We start from the raw sequence: 18,023 nt of genomic DNA, 5'->3' as shown, positions 1-18,023 counted from the left end.
AATGACAAGCAATAAACTTCCTACAGTAAGCTAAACCATATAACGCAATTGCATATATTATTGCATATTATTATAGAAAAGAATTATATTGGGCTTTGTATTGCTGTGTAATAACAGATCTTGCCATACAGGGATGCAATCTGCAGCACCTGAAGATCCATTCACTGCACTAAGACCTGGGGCAAAGAGAAACTTACCCATGCTCAAGGAAGCCAAAAATAAAATTTGGAATGAGAAAAAGAGCCAACAAAACAAACAGGGTATAAAGATTCAGCAAAAAGTGGCAAACTATGATTACAGATACAATGATACATTTTCTGCAGTGGCTACCTTATTTCAAATATTGTTATTGTCAAACTTAAAAAATAATTCTAAAAAAGTTTGTGACATATCTGGGCCTTCAAGTGATTGACTCAATTTATGTCCAAGCTTAAGTTCAACATGACTTTTCTTGTATGAATGTATTTTCCCATTGCTTATTCTTGGTGTTCTTTTTTTCTAGTTTTGTTTTGGGTGAGTAGTGTTCTTCTTTCAAATACTTATTCTTTTTCATAATACTCCTACTGACTATATCCAAGCATTCCTTTTCACTAATTCCAGTTCTGTGTCAGCAACATTATCTTTCTTACTGTTCTCCAGCAAGGACAAAAACTGAAGAGAACAAAGCCACACAGTACTATCTACAGAAGAAGAAAAAAAAAACCAGTACTATCTACAGAAGAAGAGAAAAAAAGCATGTTCATCAAAAGCCTCATTGCAGCTCCCCATAAAACAACTCTCTCGATCAGGAATCTGTTTTCAGATAAAAAACCCTCATATGCTTCCAATCTTCATTTCAGACCTTGATGAGTTCATGCTTCTTTCTGATATGCTACATAATATGTATCTGTAGGACTGATAGTGGGCATGCAATTGTACCTCTCAGAAGAGCACTCAGCCACAAATAGTTAGGCATAGGATTCCTTGTAATATATTAGGACTGGAGCTAGTCTAAAAGAGATCACAAGGTGAATTTAAAAGCGGATTAATTAAGATTTGATTCATTGAAAATATGCTATGGAATTTGTGATCAAAATGCTAAGAGATGAAACTAAAAACACTTATCTAAACAAACAGGCAGGAATTATGGCATACTTACAAGTAATTAATTTCACTAAGGCTGCTCAAGATTCAAGTCTACAATGACTTCAAAATAAAGGCTCTACCCAATTATCACCAATCTGGCCCAATAAAATAATCAGCATGACTATAAGAGCATGATGACTGAGTAACACTTACAAGAAAAACAGTTTTTGAAAAAGACCTTTCATTATGTTTATCAACAAGAACTGTAAAAGTAAAACAAACACAAAATGATCACCAAGGCCAATATTATCTGTAACATGAAAAGAATATACAGGTTCCATAATTCTTATGTCAACAAGTTGCTATCATTCTTCAAACTCTTTGCTAATGCAAGAGCTAAACAACAAGTTCTGGGTTCTCAGTGGCTCCTTAAAGGCTTCCTGACTAATTTCTGCTTAAAATTTAAAAAAAATATTTGTAATAGCCAGTGTCACTGTCAACTTGAAGATAAAATTCAAGCCTGTGTTTTTGTCTAATGAATCATCTCAAAAAGTCATTCCTACAAGAAGGGTTTCACCCTCATTTTACCTATCCCCTCTGGATACCAAGTACAATAAAAAGAAAACATGACCACTTAAAGAAAGAGGAGATGAATGACCAGAAGAGGAATCATCATTAATCTCACAAAACTGGGACAGCTTTTTTGCCGTAAAAAAAATTGTAGAAAACCAAGATTTTAATTATTTAATTAAGCTGATATATTGCTGAACATGAATAAAAAAATAGGTCATTTTTACTGAATTGCCTTTTCAAGACTCAGTTGAGGAAATGAAGACCAAATGGAAGGAACAATCCTGAACAGAAACTACACCTGACTCAAAATTTTGAAGCAGAAAATAGATGGGAGACTAGCAATGTCTCAGCAGAAACCAAGAAATGTTGCTTGCACCCTTTTCAACTCTCCTTTAGCACCAGGCTATACCTATTCTTTGAGAAAAGAAAATGGGTATAAGTCAGAAAAAAAGTGGCCATTTTTAGGAAGATTCCAAAGGAAAAAAAAATAAAACTACAGTATTATCCTTTAAGTGTTTTCGGTTTAGTAAATTAAATGATGAAGTTAAGTAGAATAATTCCTGACAGCAAGATTCCTGTGATGATCCAGTTCCATAGGACTAATTAATCAGCTTGGTCACAGGGTAGAGAGGAGAGAAGGTAGGATTAATACAAGCAGGAAGTAAGAATATTCATGAGAAAAATGAAAAGGTATCCTGACGCTCTAACTTCCTGCATTTTTCTTCCTAATTCTGAAGTGCAATCCATTTCAAGAAGACAAATAAGACAAAATTGAAAAGGCTTTGGTTTTGAACACAGAATAGAATGCATATTTAGAGGGGCAAATATTTGCAAATGAATAGAAAGATCATCAACAAAATTATTTGGGCATGTAATTTTGAGGGAAAAGTTGCAAGTACATCTGATTAAATGCACTGAGTGTATTACTACTTTCAGACCATAATGACTTGCTAATGGATTGATTACAAGTTTTTTGTATACCACAGCTGAAGACTAACTAAATACCTCATGCACAAAGAAACATCTTGGAAATGCCAGGGAGTGGCACCACTTCTGTTATTATGTCTCTAAAAAGCTCAATAATTGCAGTTCTTCCTGGAAAGAAACAAAATGAGCAGAACCCAAATTTTATTTGGAATTAAGTAGAAAATGAGATCTGGAAAATGCACCACACAGAAGTCTTCTTCAGAAGACTCAGCTATTTGTCAAGGACAATACTTTTTTAAGTTTCACTGACTGGATCAGAATATAAAACATTTTAGTTCAAAAGAATGTAAACAGAAGACCCTATTATAAGAACACCAAATCTTGCAATAAAAGCAGCAAAACCAACCAAAGGAGCAAGACCGTAAGAGGGCTGCAGTTGTTGGATCTCAATCAGCCCACCAGTGGATGATGCCAAAGCTTTGAAAAGCACCTAGCTAAGGAAAAGTCTATTTTTTCAGTAACAGTTTCTCAGAGGAGAAAAAGAGAAGGAGAAACAAAGCTGGGCTTTGCTGGGCTCACGTGTGAAAAATTTATCACATTCTTTTCAAGGAATAAAAAGAAAAACTATGTTTTAATCTCTGGTTTGAATTTAAAAACCCACCCTTTCTCTAAAACCCTATCTACCAGCACTTTCCTACAATTCACAAAACCCACATACTTCAAAACTAGTAAATAGGAGAGACAAAACTACTTGAAAATTTACATGCCTAAATCCCATAAAGGAGAAGATACCAACATTAGCCTGGAACAAAAATCCTGCTTATCCTAATACAAAGGCCACAATGCTTAACAGAACTACTCATCCTACCTCCCCTCTTTTAAAATTTACTTTCCAGAGAAACTTTTTTTTCTTCCAGCAATAGTTTCTGAATGTTTAGTCTGTGGCTGTGGACATTTTACATATCAAGGACCTCAAATAAAGACTAACAGAACAAACCCAGTATCTTAATTTTTTGTTTTCTTGGATTAAGACATAACCCACCTCCTGTCTGACTGCAGTAACCTGCAGTGGTGCAGGGGACAGTCATATAGGACAGTAAAGTAGATAAAATGTATCTTTGTATCCAGTGCTACTGGAAAAATGAGTATTCCCCTCTTCCTGGCTTGACACTGCTGACCCCATTCTGTGTACTTGCTCTGGCACTCATCTGGCCACACAATAAGATAATTCAATTTGCTAATCCAAGGGAGGAAAAAAAAAAAAAAAGAGCAAAACACAAAGAAAAGAAATAGTGTTCTCCTGGGTTAGTGGAGTGAATTAACTTCTCATGTACTTCGCAAACTACCAGAGTCACTGCAACAAAGCAGTGCAGCCATGCTGTAACAAACCCAAAGAGAAGGGAGTAACTGGGAATCTCCACACAGAGCCATTAAGATAGGAGAACAACTAGTCAGCCCCTTCAACATCCGCTCCACACCCTTACCTCTCCTGCACAATCTAAGAGCTGGCAGGACTCTTCAATTTCAGTGATGTAGCACTGAGTATGTTCCCAAACACAGGTCTCCCCACCTGAAACCTAATTATGTCAGCAGTCTACTAAAATATAATTGTAGCTTTTATTTGAAACCTCTAGGAGAAGCTGGTTTTGACATATGATAAAAAATTACATATACTAATTTAAAACATAAGGGTTTTTTGAAGGTCAAACACAATTTTAACTCAAGAGATGACTCTATCCACAAACACACCTGTAGAATAAAAACAGCCTCCCAGCATTTTGGCAGTAGAGTCAGAGAAACTAAGCTACAAGACAGAACTAGGCATTTGCAATTTATTTTAGTATTTTTTAATATTTTCTTAAAGTATGAAGTCGTTTAAACAACTCTCTTCCCACCCTTATTTGCATGCATTCTGTTAATCACATACTACTTTTCGCCATGACACCTCCCCCATTCAACATCCTAGGTGGACTGTGATCCAGGGAAACATTAGCACCGAGCACTGAAGGAAGCTGGTCTCAGTAGACCAGTCCCTCGAAAATGCATGGATACACGCAAGGATCAATACTAGAACGGAAGACATGCAGGCCTTTGGTGAAAGCATCACAAACCTAACAGACAATGAAAGGCCCCCACAGGCTCAATTAGTGCAGTGAAAATGTGCACCTTAGAGGAGATACACACACCTAACCCCAGCTCCCAGCTAGCAGACTTGAAGCTCCATCCCTCAGTCACAAATAAATTCCTTTTCTCAAATTGCAGTCTCTTGGTCACAACACAACCAATTTTTACTACATTATGAGTTTCTTCAAAGAGGGGGAGTGCCATTGGGTCCTTTTACAATCTCACAAGTACTAGAAGCAGAGAGAATTTATTTGTAGAAAACCTCCTATCTGCATGTATTCCATATCTGATACCTTTAGAATTTTCTAAAGGAAAACCAGAATTTCACAGCTTTTCTTCGCTTTCTAGCTAAAGTAAAAACAATCTGTTGTATCTCAGTTCCATTCTGCCTACAAAGCAAAGAAAAGCAGTGCTAACATGGAAACTGTCCTGTTAGGAGAATCAAGGAGATACTATGGTATCAATACACATAAAATACCTTCTCCCTGCAATGTCAAGAACTGGAAATGGTACTGCAAAATCAATTTCTGCAACTACTCATGCCTTGGGTTTCATTCCAGGAATTTGAGGAAGCTTCCAAGCTCTCACCTACAACTGAACATAGACTTTTCCAGTTCATTTTCACAATCTGGAACTTTTCTGGCTTGTATGTTATCAACAGAATTTTTAAGAAATTTTGCTTGTCAAGTCCATTAGAGCAGATGAAACTCAATATAGAAACAACCTTTTTTTTTTTCAAAAACCAGATTAGATATGGAAAATAGTAATATGTCAAAACCACTCCCCAAACAATGCACTGTCATGCCAAAGTTTAGTAACAACTTATAAGTCAGATGGTTTGTCTTCATAAGAATTAAAGAAAGCATTTTAATGTGATCCATTCCAAATAACTTCAAGATTCTTGAGATTTTGACAAAATTCTTTGTATCCCCAGCTGCACTACTCTCTCTATTCAGCCAGCCTTCCTAACCTCCATCAGACAAAGGAAAAAAAACCCAACAACAGAACATTTACATGAAGGAGAAAAAGTGTTTAAAAAAGTGATAATCTAAGAGTGAAGAAAGATTCTTTGCAGTGTTTATGTTTAACTTTTTCCCCGTTAAATAAAATTTAAAGTTGAGGAGTTTCCATATCAGTAGAGTTTTGCAAGACAGACTGCTCAGCATCTGGACATAAAGTAATCCCCAGAGGAAATTAATCATAGAAAGTCACAGCATATGTAATCATGTCTCAGTTCAGTTTACAAAAACTGTCCCATCCCACATATCATTTTGCAGACATAAGCCCAGGGCCAAGAACGCTCTCATAAAGCCTTGAATGGCATTCCAAAGGAGAAAAGATGATCATCGCAGTGCTAGAACAGGCTTTATTCTTGCAAAGTGCTTAAATATTTTATGAGTACCTTTGCTTTCACAAGGAGGAAAATAATTTCCTCCAAGTGCAGATCAGTGGATGCTATCTAATCTCTTGTCACAATAATGCAATCCTTATGTAGACACGACTCATCAGCATACCATCTACATCTCTTTTCTTTTTCCCCCATCACGCCGCGAGCATTGATGGGCTAATTGTCGGCTTATGCTGAAAAAGCGCTGAGAACGCGGCCGCCGGCGCTGGCGGGCAGCGCACGCCGTGCCCGCCAGGCTCCCGGCTCGCACGGCCCCGCTGCCCGGCGGCCGCGGGGCGCAGGGGGCCCGGCGAGCGTCCCCGCCCCTCCCGCCCGCTTCCTCAGCTGCGACGCCGCTTACGGCTCCAAAATCGCCATCAGGTTTTTGTTAGCGCAGTAACCCGTTCGTCCCCACGGCGGGCGCACAAAGTGGGCCCGGGCTGCTCTTCACCACTGGGGACAAAAACCCTGAATTCATGTTTTTCCCGGGAAGCGCCTCGAAAAAGGAAAAGCTCACGCCTTCGGGAGGATATTTTCGGAAGCAGGGGACCTGACTCGTCGGGTGGAAATACGCAATACGAGAAAAGGCGAAACCCGCAGATTTTCTCCATCACCCTTTCACAGAAGACATTTTAAGGAGACGGGGGGAAACGCCGCATCCCAGACGAAGGGCGTCACTGATTTTTAAATCCGGAGAAACACGCTGCCTCCAGCCCCGGGGCAGGCAGAGAAAAAAGGTCACCCCAAAAAAAAATTAAACCTCTGGAAACGTCTCCGCTGGAATCGCGGAAATCCGCCCGCGGGAGGGGAGGCTGCGCAGCCCCGGGGTTGGGTGGGTGGGTGTGCCGGGGGCGCCCCGCAGGCGGAAAGGGGAAGGGAGATGCGGGCAGTGGGATACAGCAGCACCAAATGCCAGACGTGGGATGCTGTCCGCGTCCCGCCTAAGGCGATGCGCCCTGGCACCGGCGATCCCCCCGCGCTGACGAGGGAAAGGGAGGCGGGGGCGCGGAGTAAGCTACGGGCCCGGCGGGGACGGGGGAGGGGGAGCGGGAGCGGGCTGCGCCCACACCGTGCTGCCTCCCCCTCCCCCGGCCGCAGCCCGCCCGGGTCCCGGCGGGCGGGTACCTCCTGACACAATAGGCACCGGGCGGACCGCGGCGCGACCGCGGCCCCTCTCCCCGCCACGGCTCCCGGCCGACCCGCAGCCCAGGGCGGCGGCGGCGGCAGCATCATCCTCACTCACCCCTCCGAGGAGGCTCGCGCGCCGGGGAGGGGCCGTCGCTAGCGGGTGCTCAGCGAGCCGGCATCCCGCGGGATGCGGAGCGAGGGCGGAGCGCTCGGTGTCCCTCTGGCAACGGCCCCGGCGTTATTCCCTGCACATAGCGGCGGCTAACGGCACCGCGGCACCGCGCCGCACTGCGCACGCGCCGGGCCGAGCGGCGGCGGGGCCGCGCTGCGCCTGCGCGGCCCGCAGACAATAGCGCTCCCGAGCTGCGGGCGCTCCCCGCGCGGGCGATGGCAGGAGGTAAACGGCGCTTCCCGCCCCGATCCGCCCCGGCCGGGACCGGGACCGGGACCGGCGCTGAGCCCGCTGCAGGCCCGAGGGCGTAGACGGACGGGCCGTGCTGTGCGCAGGCGCGACTGCGGCCGCGATCCACAACAAAGGGGAGACGGGTTGCGGCGACCACCCTTTCCCGGTTGCCGGGGGCGGGCGGTGGGCGGGGATTCTGCCTCCGGCGGCGCGGTGCATGCCGGGACTTGTAGTCCTGGCGGCGGCATTCCCGCCATCGGGAAGCGCGACGGATTCCTGGCGTTGCTAGTCTCAGCTGCGGTGGCCGACGGCAACGGTCAGCCACCAGGAGCCGGAGGGATCCCCGCAGGTGGCTCCTTCGAGAGCCCTACGCGGGAAGGTAGAACAGGTGGAACTACTGTCCCCCAGCCTCGCCGCGGGGAGCCCCCGCTGTCGGGGGATAGCGCCGGCTGCTCCCCGGCAGCGCCAGCGGCGTCCGGATGCGGGCGCCCCGCGGGGAGCGCACCCTGGAGGAGTCCCTGGAGCGGTACCAGAGGCGCCTCCGAGGTGAGCGGCACGGGCGCGGGGTGAGGGAGGGCCGCCCCAGCCGCCGCCCGGGTCTATGGCCGCCCCCGCCCCAAGGAGCGCCCCGGCCGGGCTGGGACGGGCGCGCAGCAGGGAAGTTGCGCCTGCTTGTCCCCACCCCCGATCGCCGTTCTTGCTGTGACGAGCGCTCGTGTCACCGTAACTCGGCTCGGGCAGGACCGCTGCTGCTTCGGCTGCGCTTTTGGTTCGTGGGAGCGTTTTGGCCATCCTTGAAGCATCGGATTCTAGTCGTGGTGACGATGAGGGTACAAATGGGTTCTGATGAGAGTGGTTGTTTCCCATGTCATCGAGTGTTTTCATGCCTGCCACTTTGTGCAAGAAGCGTGGTGTATACCCTGACAGAGAGCGCCTGAATCTGTCAGCCGTGACACCTGGGCTTACCAGCCTTCAGACTGTCGCTCACTGGGCAAAGTATATATCCGAATTCCGAAGAAAGCCTGTGGATAGTTTGTGGGTATGCGAACCTACTGGTGCGAAAAGTTGTGTTCTGAGCACAGCACCCTCACATGGCCTGTTGGGATGTTTCCTGTGCCATAGGAAACAACATTGCCAAAAGAAGAAAGAAACAAGGATAAAACAATGGAAACAATTTCAAATAGCTACTTGATTCTCAGCAAATATTTTTTTTTTACTTCCTTCTCAAAGGAGCATCAGTTCCTTACATTAGTGATAGATTTCATTTGTTCCACAAGATAGAACTTGGAGGAATAATTTCTGTTTACTTTTCCTGTAGATGAAATGGGCATGGTAATGCTACTTGACGCTTGCAGTTAAGAGTTACTGCAGAACAGTTAGGATGACAAATATCAGGGCTGTTTAACTGTGTGTGAGGCTCTTAGAGCTGACCATATCTAATGGATACATTGGATGCATGTATTTTCTTCATACAACTTATTTTCATTTTGCCTTTTTCTTACTGGATCCCCTTAACTGGATCCATTATATTTGTAAAATATTTTCATAACCTGAATTTCTGGTGAGCCTTTCCCCTTTACATTCTTGGAAACAAGAATTATCTTTTCATGTGATGCCAAGGTAGTTTTGATTTCATACATCTCGGGGTGCCTCTCATGTAGAAATCAATATGGTGATGCACAAACAGCCCCAGTACAGGGCGATATAACCTAAGTTCTGTTGTGTTTCTCAAAGAACATCTTTATTTCTCAGTGATGTACAATTTTTAACTCCTTTAAGCTGTACAGCATTTTCCACATCATTACTACCAGTGTTAGGAATTCACTGTAGGACAAATAGGTCATCGTTACTCTCAAAGCTGTCAAATCTAATGCTTTAGCTATTTCTCTTATATAGTTATACAGCTTGAGATTTTTCCCCCCATTGGGATGACCCTGTCATCCAGGTTCTGCAATTTTAGGTGGCATGCTTTGGGCATTATTTGATGCTTTTGAAATAAAGCATTCTTAACCTGCCTGGAATGCTTGACATTATCTGGATGCAAGCTGAGCTCATGGCAACAGCTTTTTACCACCCATGCTGGACACCAGAAGAATCACTTTGCAGCCTTACTCAGTTTGATGGAAGGGGGCTTAAGTTCTCAAAGAGCAACTGATTATTTCAGGGCAGTGTCCTTTGTTGCAAAGGGAAATCCCTCAGAAGACAGGGAGCCTGAGTGTTCAGTAAACTGAGTCTGGTGGCCAGAGGGCAGAAAGCTGGACCAAAAAAACCTGATTAAGACCTACCTGGTCTTAGAGCTCGACAGAGAGGCTTTGATAAATAACAAAGGTTCTATGATGTAGCTTTTCCTGACCTTGTATAATGAAAGTCTTTAATGCTATGTGTAGTACTAAGTTAAGAGGGTGGTATTTGTACAGTTGGGGTTATTAGGTTACCGCGTAAACTTTCATATAATTGAGACCATTTCAAATGAACCTTAAAAACTTTAGGAAATAATATTTCTAATAAAAAGTTCTTCTCAGGGGAGTAGAGGTTATTTTGTAAATGAGAATAAGTGGTGTGCTGCTGTATTCATATTAATAACTGAAAATTGACAGGCATAATGTAAATGTCCAATGGCCCTTCTACTATACCACTGCCAAGAGCAGAGCTTGATGCCGTCCTGTGACTTTTCGCTTTTCTCCTAACAGCAGTAAATTGAGAAGGCTGTTTAGAGTCCAGTTCTTTTATTCTAGCATATTTCTGGTTTCTTGAACAGAGAACTATTAGCTTATATTTTTATGCTGAGTTTTTTGCCTCTTGAGTAAAGAGCACTTGCTCGCTGTTGGACCTGAGACAGTATAAGCACAGGAACAAAGGAGGGGCAAACAGTCTTTTTTAGGTACTGAGCCTGATACACTTGTCTACCTCAAGTCTGTCTTAGGGTATTGTGGAAATTCCATTCTGTATTCCACTGCATTGCTGAGTGCAGTGTCCTACATAATTTCAGATAATGGAGATGCAAACCCTATGAGAAACAGATGACAAGATAAGACTTTTTGGAATAAAGTTTCATTTTGTGGCTGTTTTATGTGGTTCCAAAAATAAAACAGGAGAGATGGGAAGTCAAAGCCATCTTAGGAGAAGTGAGTATGTGGCCCAGTTTCCATCACTGCAAGTTAGCTGTCACACTGAAGCAGCTTAGAAATACATTCTTTATGTTTTTTTGCTTAGGCTTTTTTTTTTTTTTTTTGGCAGGTGTTTCTAGGTATTCTTCTGAACATAAAATGTTCTTTTAAAGGTGGAGAATCTGCCACAAGGAACTTGGCAATGAAGTTTTCATATGTGAGGGTTTCTAGAACTTAGGCAAATGCTTTATGCTCTGCAGAAAGGGCTGGTGTAGGAACTTGTAACAATGACTGCTGTAGCTGTGCTTTAAAAGATGATAGCTTGGTAAAAGTTATGCTGAAAACTACCTATTTCTCATGTAGAAAAAGACCAAGAAACCAAATCAGAAGGATTCATTATTTTGGAACAGCTGAGCTTTTCACACAACTTGGGATCTTTTGAGGCCTGACTGATGAACCGCCTGGTCTTACTCATTGCTGCATGTAAAATCCTAGCAGCACAGGTAGTGATAGACAGGATACTTTTAGTCTCAAAACTGCCATATAGTGTGTTACTTCCACGGTAGCATAACTGTGTTTGGCAGCCAATAAAGAATGGGATGAAAAGATGGATGTCAGAATGGAAAGTAAAGTAAGTTCCAAGATGTTCTAAACACAAAAAGCCCTATAACCAAATTCTCAGTTTCAGTATTTTTCAGAAGTTACTTGACTGAAAAGATATATGGTATAATATTTTAGATTTTTAGCTGTCAATGGAAGCAAATGTTGATCTCATTTTGGACAGGAAAGTTTTCTTTAAATGGCTATAAATCTTTCTTTCTCTAGTGTGTCTAATTATCTGTTTTGTCAGTTACTGTTTCACAAAAATTCTACAGTGGTTTGCTTTGGGTTTTTTTAAGACCTAAAGATTAAGTGTGATTCCTTCTCTAATTTTCCAAGGTTGTTTGCTGATTGGGAACCATGAGATATCAGCAATTGATGCTGTTTGTTCAATTTATAGCCAGTAACTTCATGTTCTTGTAAACATTATTAGAACTGGACTGTTAGGTTTGGGTGACAGACTTATGACAACTTTTTCATAGAGTTGCTATTTATTTTCTTCAGTTTATGCTGCTTAATGATTCTACCAGCTGGAGTTATTTTCCATGTCTTTCAGGCAGTTCTGTTGTTTTGGATGATTGATTCTTTTCTCCCAGAGTATTTTCTATGGCATTTCCGAGTCCATGAATGGGGTAGCTTTGGTGCTTTCATTTAAAGGAGTGCTCTTTTTAAAGAGTTCTGTGCAGTGCCTGAGAAAACATCTCTTGTTTGGGCAATGCTAAACTAGTTCAATGCCTTCTGGATTTCCTGTTTTGACTTCAATGGCAAATTGTTCTTAAACTGATTTTTTTTTTTAATGTATGGAGTTTGATCCATCAGATTTGGGTGCTAGCTTGTAATTTTTCATAATCATCTCAGATCCTTTAAACACTGAAAACCAAAGGGCTTAATAGTAAGGTTTTTTTTTTTAAGTTTCAATCCACATGAGTACAAATTCAATTACATCGTCAATTGTTTCAATAGGAAATAGCACTTCAATGATATTTTAGCATAGAACAGGAATACATGTTTGGATTTTATTTGTAGAGTCTTGTTAAGACATCGAAAAGACAAGTGCTGATTGATTTTGATATGCAAATCATAGTGCTGCATATGAGCAGGTTTTGCAGTATGTTTTCATTGAGGCCATGTTTCTATAAAATGTACTATAACAGAAGTAGCTTAACTGAAGCAGTTAGATTGAATTGGGGAGACTTAAAAATTAATTGCTTCTTAATTCATTAAAAAATTAATCATGTTGTCTTTAAGCAGATGTTCTTTGTTGTCATGTAGTTTGCATCCACAATGGTTTTTTTTTTAATTTCTTTCATATTTAAAAAGGATATTTTTACATTGTAAGAAACAACAAACATAGTCCTTCAGCTCCTTGGTGTGCCCAAAATTATGTTCCTTACTTTGGAAATAAAAAGTACTGTAATGTACTTATTCCCTTTTAGTTATCCAGTTCAACTCTTACTGAAGTAAGTGTTGGATCTCTTGTGTCTGGTGAATGTAAAGCCACATTATTGGGACCTTCTAATTCCCAGTTTCCCAGTGGTGTTTTGCCTAGGACAGCAACATTAGTAATTTGCAAATAGGCAAGCTGTTAAGAAATTTAAGCAAATACTTGGTGACACTTTCCAGAATGTGGTGACATTATTTCAGAGGCAGAAAGTGTAGTCAAATAAAAACTGGCATCAGTGTGCCATTGATAATGGTTTTAATGTGTTTCACTACTACTGGCCTGTATGTTTATGGGAAAAGGGGACAGAGTGTAAGAAGATCTCTGTTATCTTTGGGGATGAAGTAATAGCTTGGAGTTCAGAAGCTGTAGTACTACAAAGAGAGAGAAGTTCTGGGAAAACCAATATATATGGGCTTGGTTGGTTCTGGTTTGGTTTGTTTTGTTGTTTGTCCCTTGGCTAGGGAGCAAATACTGGTACTCTGGGGTTCTCTGGCAGACATCTACAGGGAGTGGGGAAATGAAGGACCTTTAATGCTCTCAGATGACACACCACATGACAGCTTCAATGGCATGACATTGAACACTTCTTGGCAACAAATGGTTGCAACATAGTTTGCTAAATATCTAAGCCATTGCATCACTGAGATACTTCTGCCATTTCTCAATTAGCTCTTCTGTCCTCATAGCATCCTGGAATGCTCAAGAAAGGATGAAAAGCCTAAGTATGCCAAAAATGAAATATTTGACCTTAACCCTTCTTTTTTGAGTCATTGCCTTGTAAATGGTATTTGGATTTGTTTTACTAAATTTTGACTGTTTAAAGTGTGCTTATGATTTTTGTGAAGTCAGCTGAATCAAATAAAAAAATTAAGAAAGGAATATAAGGAAAAATATATTGAACATTAGATAAGACCTTTACTATATCATCTGTCAGTAAGTCAGTTCTTGAAAATATTTATATTTATGAGGATAGAGGTTTTCTGTTGTGTTTGTTGGGTCTTTTTTCTAGAATAGTGAGTGTTGTTATTTTTCATGCTGTTCAGAAGTCATTGGTCTTTATTAAATAACTGTTTTACGGTGGCTTGGTTTGCTGAGTTATTACTTCCTTTACTCAGGTATTTGTTTCATTGTGTAACATGTTGCTTTGTAATAAGGTGTGGTGGCATCAATAAAATGCAAAAACATTTTTCTTTGTTTCCAATCCTGCATATTGTAGAAATGTAGCATAAGCTTTAGGTTTATTGAAAAGTATGGAAGGTGCATATGCTAGGAAATATTTTAGGGTCAAGTATAGTGTTACTTGTGCTGCTGCTGAGTCCTAATGTATTGAGGGGCTAAGATGCTATGTATAGCTCTTCTCTGAAATATTAGTATTTAGTAAATATTTTGCAAATATGGTAGTTTTTTTGGCTGTTTGCATTAGATAATTGCTTCCAGTGGCTGAATTTAAGTCAAGTGACACATGCTGAATGCTTGTAGTTCTCTCATATTTTTTCCTTTGTAAAATATAAGCCAGTACATCTTTTCTTTTATGTTATTTATTGTGGCTAATGATGTGGTTGGGTTTTTTTTAGAACGTGTCAGTGAAAGCATCTGTCAACTGAAACATGCCTTGGCAAAAGGTGATGGCACTGGATTTGACCAGTCCTCTGTGGATGAGGGCAGTGACAATGCAGACAGGGGCAATGATGACTGTGGGACTGCAGTCAGTCAGGAACTGCAGCACAGTCATGCAGGTAAGATTACTCTGAAAGCAAATGGTTTAAACTTTGTTAGGAATTATACTGACTTCAATGAAAAAAGTAATTATTTATTGGTTATAATGGTTTTTATCTCTTCCTAGTTAACCAACTTAAAATTTTGTTGCAACACCAAGAAAGAATGGAAAGTGAAGAATCTCCCTCAAGAAGGAAGAATTCATTCCAGGTATGTTTCTTCTGGTTTCATTTGTGTTGTTTGAATAAATGGCATGCATGTTGATTTTTAGTATAAAGAGAAAAAAAGAAACATTGAATCATTTTTACAATCTTAAATATGGGAGCTTCCTGAGGCTATGACCAGAACTTGGTATCCTTATGACCATAATGGAAGAAAAAGGAATCTGTAATATAGGGTTTATATTTTTCTCCTCTTTTTGTTGACCATGTAGTGTTTTGAAAACACTTGGGATAGACAACAAGGAAAAATTTCTGAAAAAGCAGCCTCTTTTTCCTTTGACTGTACCATAAAGATTCTCAGTGTCCTTCTTATGCTTTAACTATGCTTTTTCCTGAAAGAGTTAGAGGTGTTCATGCAAAAATAGGTTTTGTAGTTCTCTGCCAAAATGCAGTGGTCTCTGTCAAAGTTTGTTTACTCCCTTACAAGGGCTTCTCAAATGCTGCTTCATTGAAGCAGAAGTGCACCACAGTACGTGTGATGCACCATTCAGTTACAGAGCAGCTGAGAGCTGCTAGAATCTCCACAGAAAAACAATTCAAAGGCACTGTCGCAGTTTTAGCTTTTTAGGCCTACACTGAATATTTTTGGTTTATACTAAGCAAGACAAGCAGCTCTTTGCTGTCAAAGTTAGCTGCAGAATAATCTAAAACCTCTATTCCTGCTGTGTTGCTTTCAGCCTGTGTAATGAGCATAGCTCTGCTGTCCTGACGTTAAGGAATTTTATTTAAAGTTAACTTTTTTGAGTGTTCTAAGATCCACGGGTTTCGTACAGTTGTCCTGCCTGGTATTTTGCCTAGTAATGGCATAGGAAAGAGTGTTTTGTAGCTCAAGGAATTGATGCATCATTGGTTGACTTTGGCATGACCTGAATCAATATCAGTATGTATTTAGCCTTGGAAGGGAGGGAAAGAATCTTTTATCCCATCTTTGGTGGAGTTTTCTACTCATGTTGGGAAGTTCTACTAGAGTGGAGAATTTAGAAAATGGAATACTTGTATCTAAGAAACTTGGGATAGTGCTTTCAAGGAGTGGATCAAAGGAATGAGGAATAAGCAGAGAAAAAATGGGAATTTACTGTATTGGTACAGCATTTTTTCCTCTTGAAGTTTCCAGTGAGAGACATTCTGTGAAGTGGTGGCTTTATTCTCCTTTGCAGCTGTCCTCCATCTGCTTGAGGATATGAAACTGTTCTGAAGGCAGACCACGTGTAAAGCTCAAAAAAGTGTTGAACTGCAAAAGTGCACACACCAAAAATAAGCCCAAGCCCTCATAAAATATGAGCTTGTCCAGTGATTTACTGGACACTGCAGAAATGCTTCTTGTATAAGAAGAATCCAATTTCTCAAAGTTCAAGGAAACCAAACTTATATTATGAGTAACCTTAACCTTTTGCCTTGAGTGATGCTGAAATACCTGATGACTGCTGAATAGTAAATGACTGCAGGATCTACAGCTAAGTACATTTCACAAAAACTGTACACTTTAGTAACCCTTACCATACTTCATACATATAAATAATATTGTTGCAACAAGATTCCCTTTTCTTGCCCATAGATTAAAGTTGCAATAGACATCAAATGATGAAATCCTTTCTTTGATTACACCCAGATGGTTGGGCAGAAATTTTCCTTTTGCTCTATGCTTCATCACCTGAGGTCAAGGCCCAGCAAGATTGCATCATATAACAACTGCAGTTCTGCAAGCTGGGTTTTGGCTAACCTAGCTGCACCCAACCTCTGTTCCTGACACTGTTGTTATAGCTGGAGATGTGATAGATTCCTGTTGTCTCCTGCCAGTTTATAGGGTGGCAGAGTTTCTCTAGTTCTGTTGTTTAGATGCTTGAGTTTTGAGACATTCTGGAAAAGTACAAGGTGGGCCCAATTATTTGTGATGTTGGCAAAACTGTTTGTCACCGTGTTGAATGCTGGCTTCTAGAGCTGCTAAGCATTTATAATTTATAAATCTTCTTCAGTATTAGTTATTTAAATGTGAAAAACATTTTCAAGACTCAGGAATAATTGTTTGGTATTTCATACTGATCAGATGTGTCTTTCAGTTCTGATTTTATTATTAGGCCAGATTTAAACTCATGCCTCTCGTGACCTCTGTTCTTTCTTCCTGTTACACATTATATTGTGAGAACATTAATTAAAAAATCCCAAATCAATTTATAATCAATTTATAGCAATTATGTTGTTAAAAAGGTAAAAAAAGTCACAGAGGTCCTCTGCTCTTTTTGTGTTGAGAAAATATGCTACCTTTTATTTTCTTCTTGATGAAAAATTCCTTGGCACTATTGTTTATATTAGAGTGATGTTTCTCAGTTTAAACATTAGAACTGTTTTTCAGTGAAAAATAATTTGAATAGAAACAGAGTTTTTCCACATTTTCTAACACAGCTGTGGTGTAATCTTGTCAGGGAGGCAGCTGGAAGTCTCAGCTGCAAGGTGTTCATTTATGTTTTCAGAGAAGAGGGATGGATGAATAGGACCCAGAGAAACAGATTACTTACAAATATTATCAAGGCTATATTAAATATCATTTAACAAGTGTGGCTCCTTTTTTGTTTTAATTTATAAAGTAGTTATGATTAAGAATTTAAATCAAGATGAATTCTGAGTCAATAGAACATGGGACTTATGTCTACTGAGGTAGGCAGAATATGTGGCAAATTTGGAGTTTCTTCTCTAAAGGGCTGTTTTTTCAGATGGTTCTGGATATCCTCCATTTGTTTCTGCAATCCTGGTTCCAGATATCTCAAGAGTGTCCCCCTCTTTAAAACAGCCAATACTTATATTTGGTATAATTGGACTGTAAGGTTTTTGTTGCTAGAAACTTTTACCTCATCCTAATTTAAGGATTATACCTTTATAAGGATTGGACAAGGAATTTTAATGCATTGTTGGCAGAGCCTGTAGGTAAGATAACTAGTAGATGTAATAGCCATTAGTAGCTTGGTTTGGTTTTGGTTTTTTTTTTTTTTTATTTTCATGGGGTTTTTGTTCAGTTTTGGTTTGAGTTTTTTTGTTTTGTTTTTTTTTTTTTTGTTTTTTTTTTTTTTGAATGGTGAATATTTCAAAAGTAATATTTAAAAACAAGGATATAGGTTTATGAATCTTTGATCTCTTTCAGATTTCAGTTATATTTAGGAAGTATATAATGGAATATTTTTGCACAAAAAGATATGTTTGTGACCCAAAATCATAGGTGTTAGAATTGTGTGAGTTTCAAAAATAGGGATATGCGTAAAGATACTTGTTTTCCTTCAGAAGTGTGAACTAGTGTTAATGGAAAAGACTCCAGAAGACTGTGTGCATTTTGAAGCCT

The 18,023-nt window shown here is 40.5% G+C and overlaps 2 protein-coding genes across 20 annotated transcripts in view; one reads left to right on the top strand and one right to left on the bottom strand.

Moving 5' to 3' along the window:
* Window positions 1-7,476, bottom strand: part of CEP170 (centrosomal protein 170) — a 94,836-nt gene extending 87,360 nt beyond the window's left edge. For 9 of the 11 annotated variants that reach the window (XM_068185393.1, XM_068185402.1, XM_068185394.1 and 6 more), the window contains exon 1: window positions 7,320-7,476. The gene's annotated coding sequence lies outside the window, so the exon portion shown is untranslated. The remainder of the gene's footprint in view (window positions 1-7,319) is intronic. The other 2 variants (XM_068185395.1, XM_068185396.1) reach the window with 1 other exon arrangement.
* SDCCAG8 (SHH signaling and ciliogenesis regulator SDCCAG8) overlaps window positions 7,461-18,023 on the top strand; it is a 104,640-nt gene continuing 94,077 nt past the window's right edge. For 3 of the 9 annotated variants that reach the window (XM_068185406.1, XM_068185411.1, XM_068185409.1), the window contains exons 1-3: window positions 7,964-8,153; window positions 14,333-14,494; window positions 14,602-14,684. In XM_068185406.1, the coding sequence (XP_068041507.1) occupies window positions 8,087-8,153; window positions 14,333-14,494; window positions 14,602-14,684 (312 nt within the window). In that variant the 5' untranslated portion in view covers window positions 7,964-8,086. Of the gene's footprint in view, window positions 7,602-7,960; window positions 8,154-14,332; window positions 14,495-14,601; window positions 14,685-18,023 lie in introns of those variants that run through there. The other 6 variants (XM_068185414.1, XM_068185408.1, XM_068185410.1 and 3 more) reach the window with 6 other exon arrangements.

This window comes from Anomalospiza imberbis, chromosome 3 (genome assembly GCF_031753505.1).
Source record: "Anomalospiza imberbis isolate Cuckoo-Finch-1a 21T00152 chromosome 3, ASM3175350v1, whole genome shotgun sequence".
Lineage (NCBI taxonomy): Eukaryota > Metazoa > Chordata > Aves > Passeriformes > Viduidae > Anomalospiza > Anomalospiza imberbis.
This window is presented reverse-complemented; position numbering and strand designations above follow the sequence as displayed.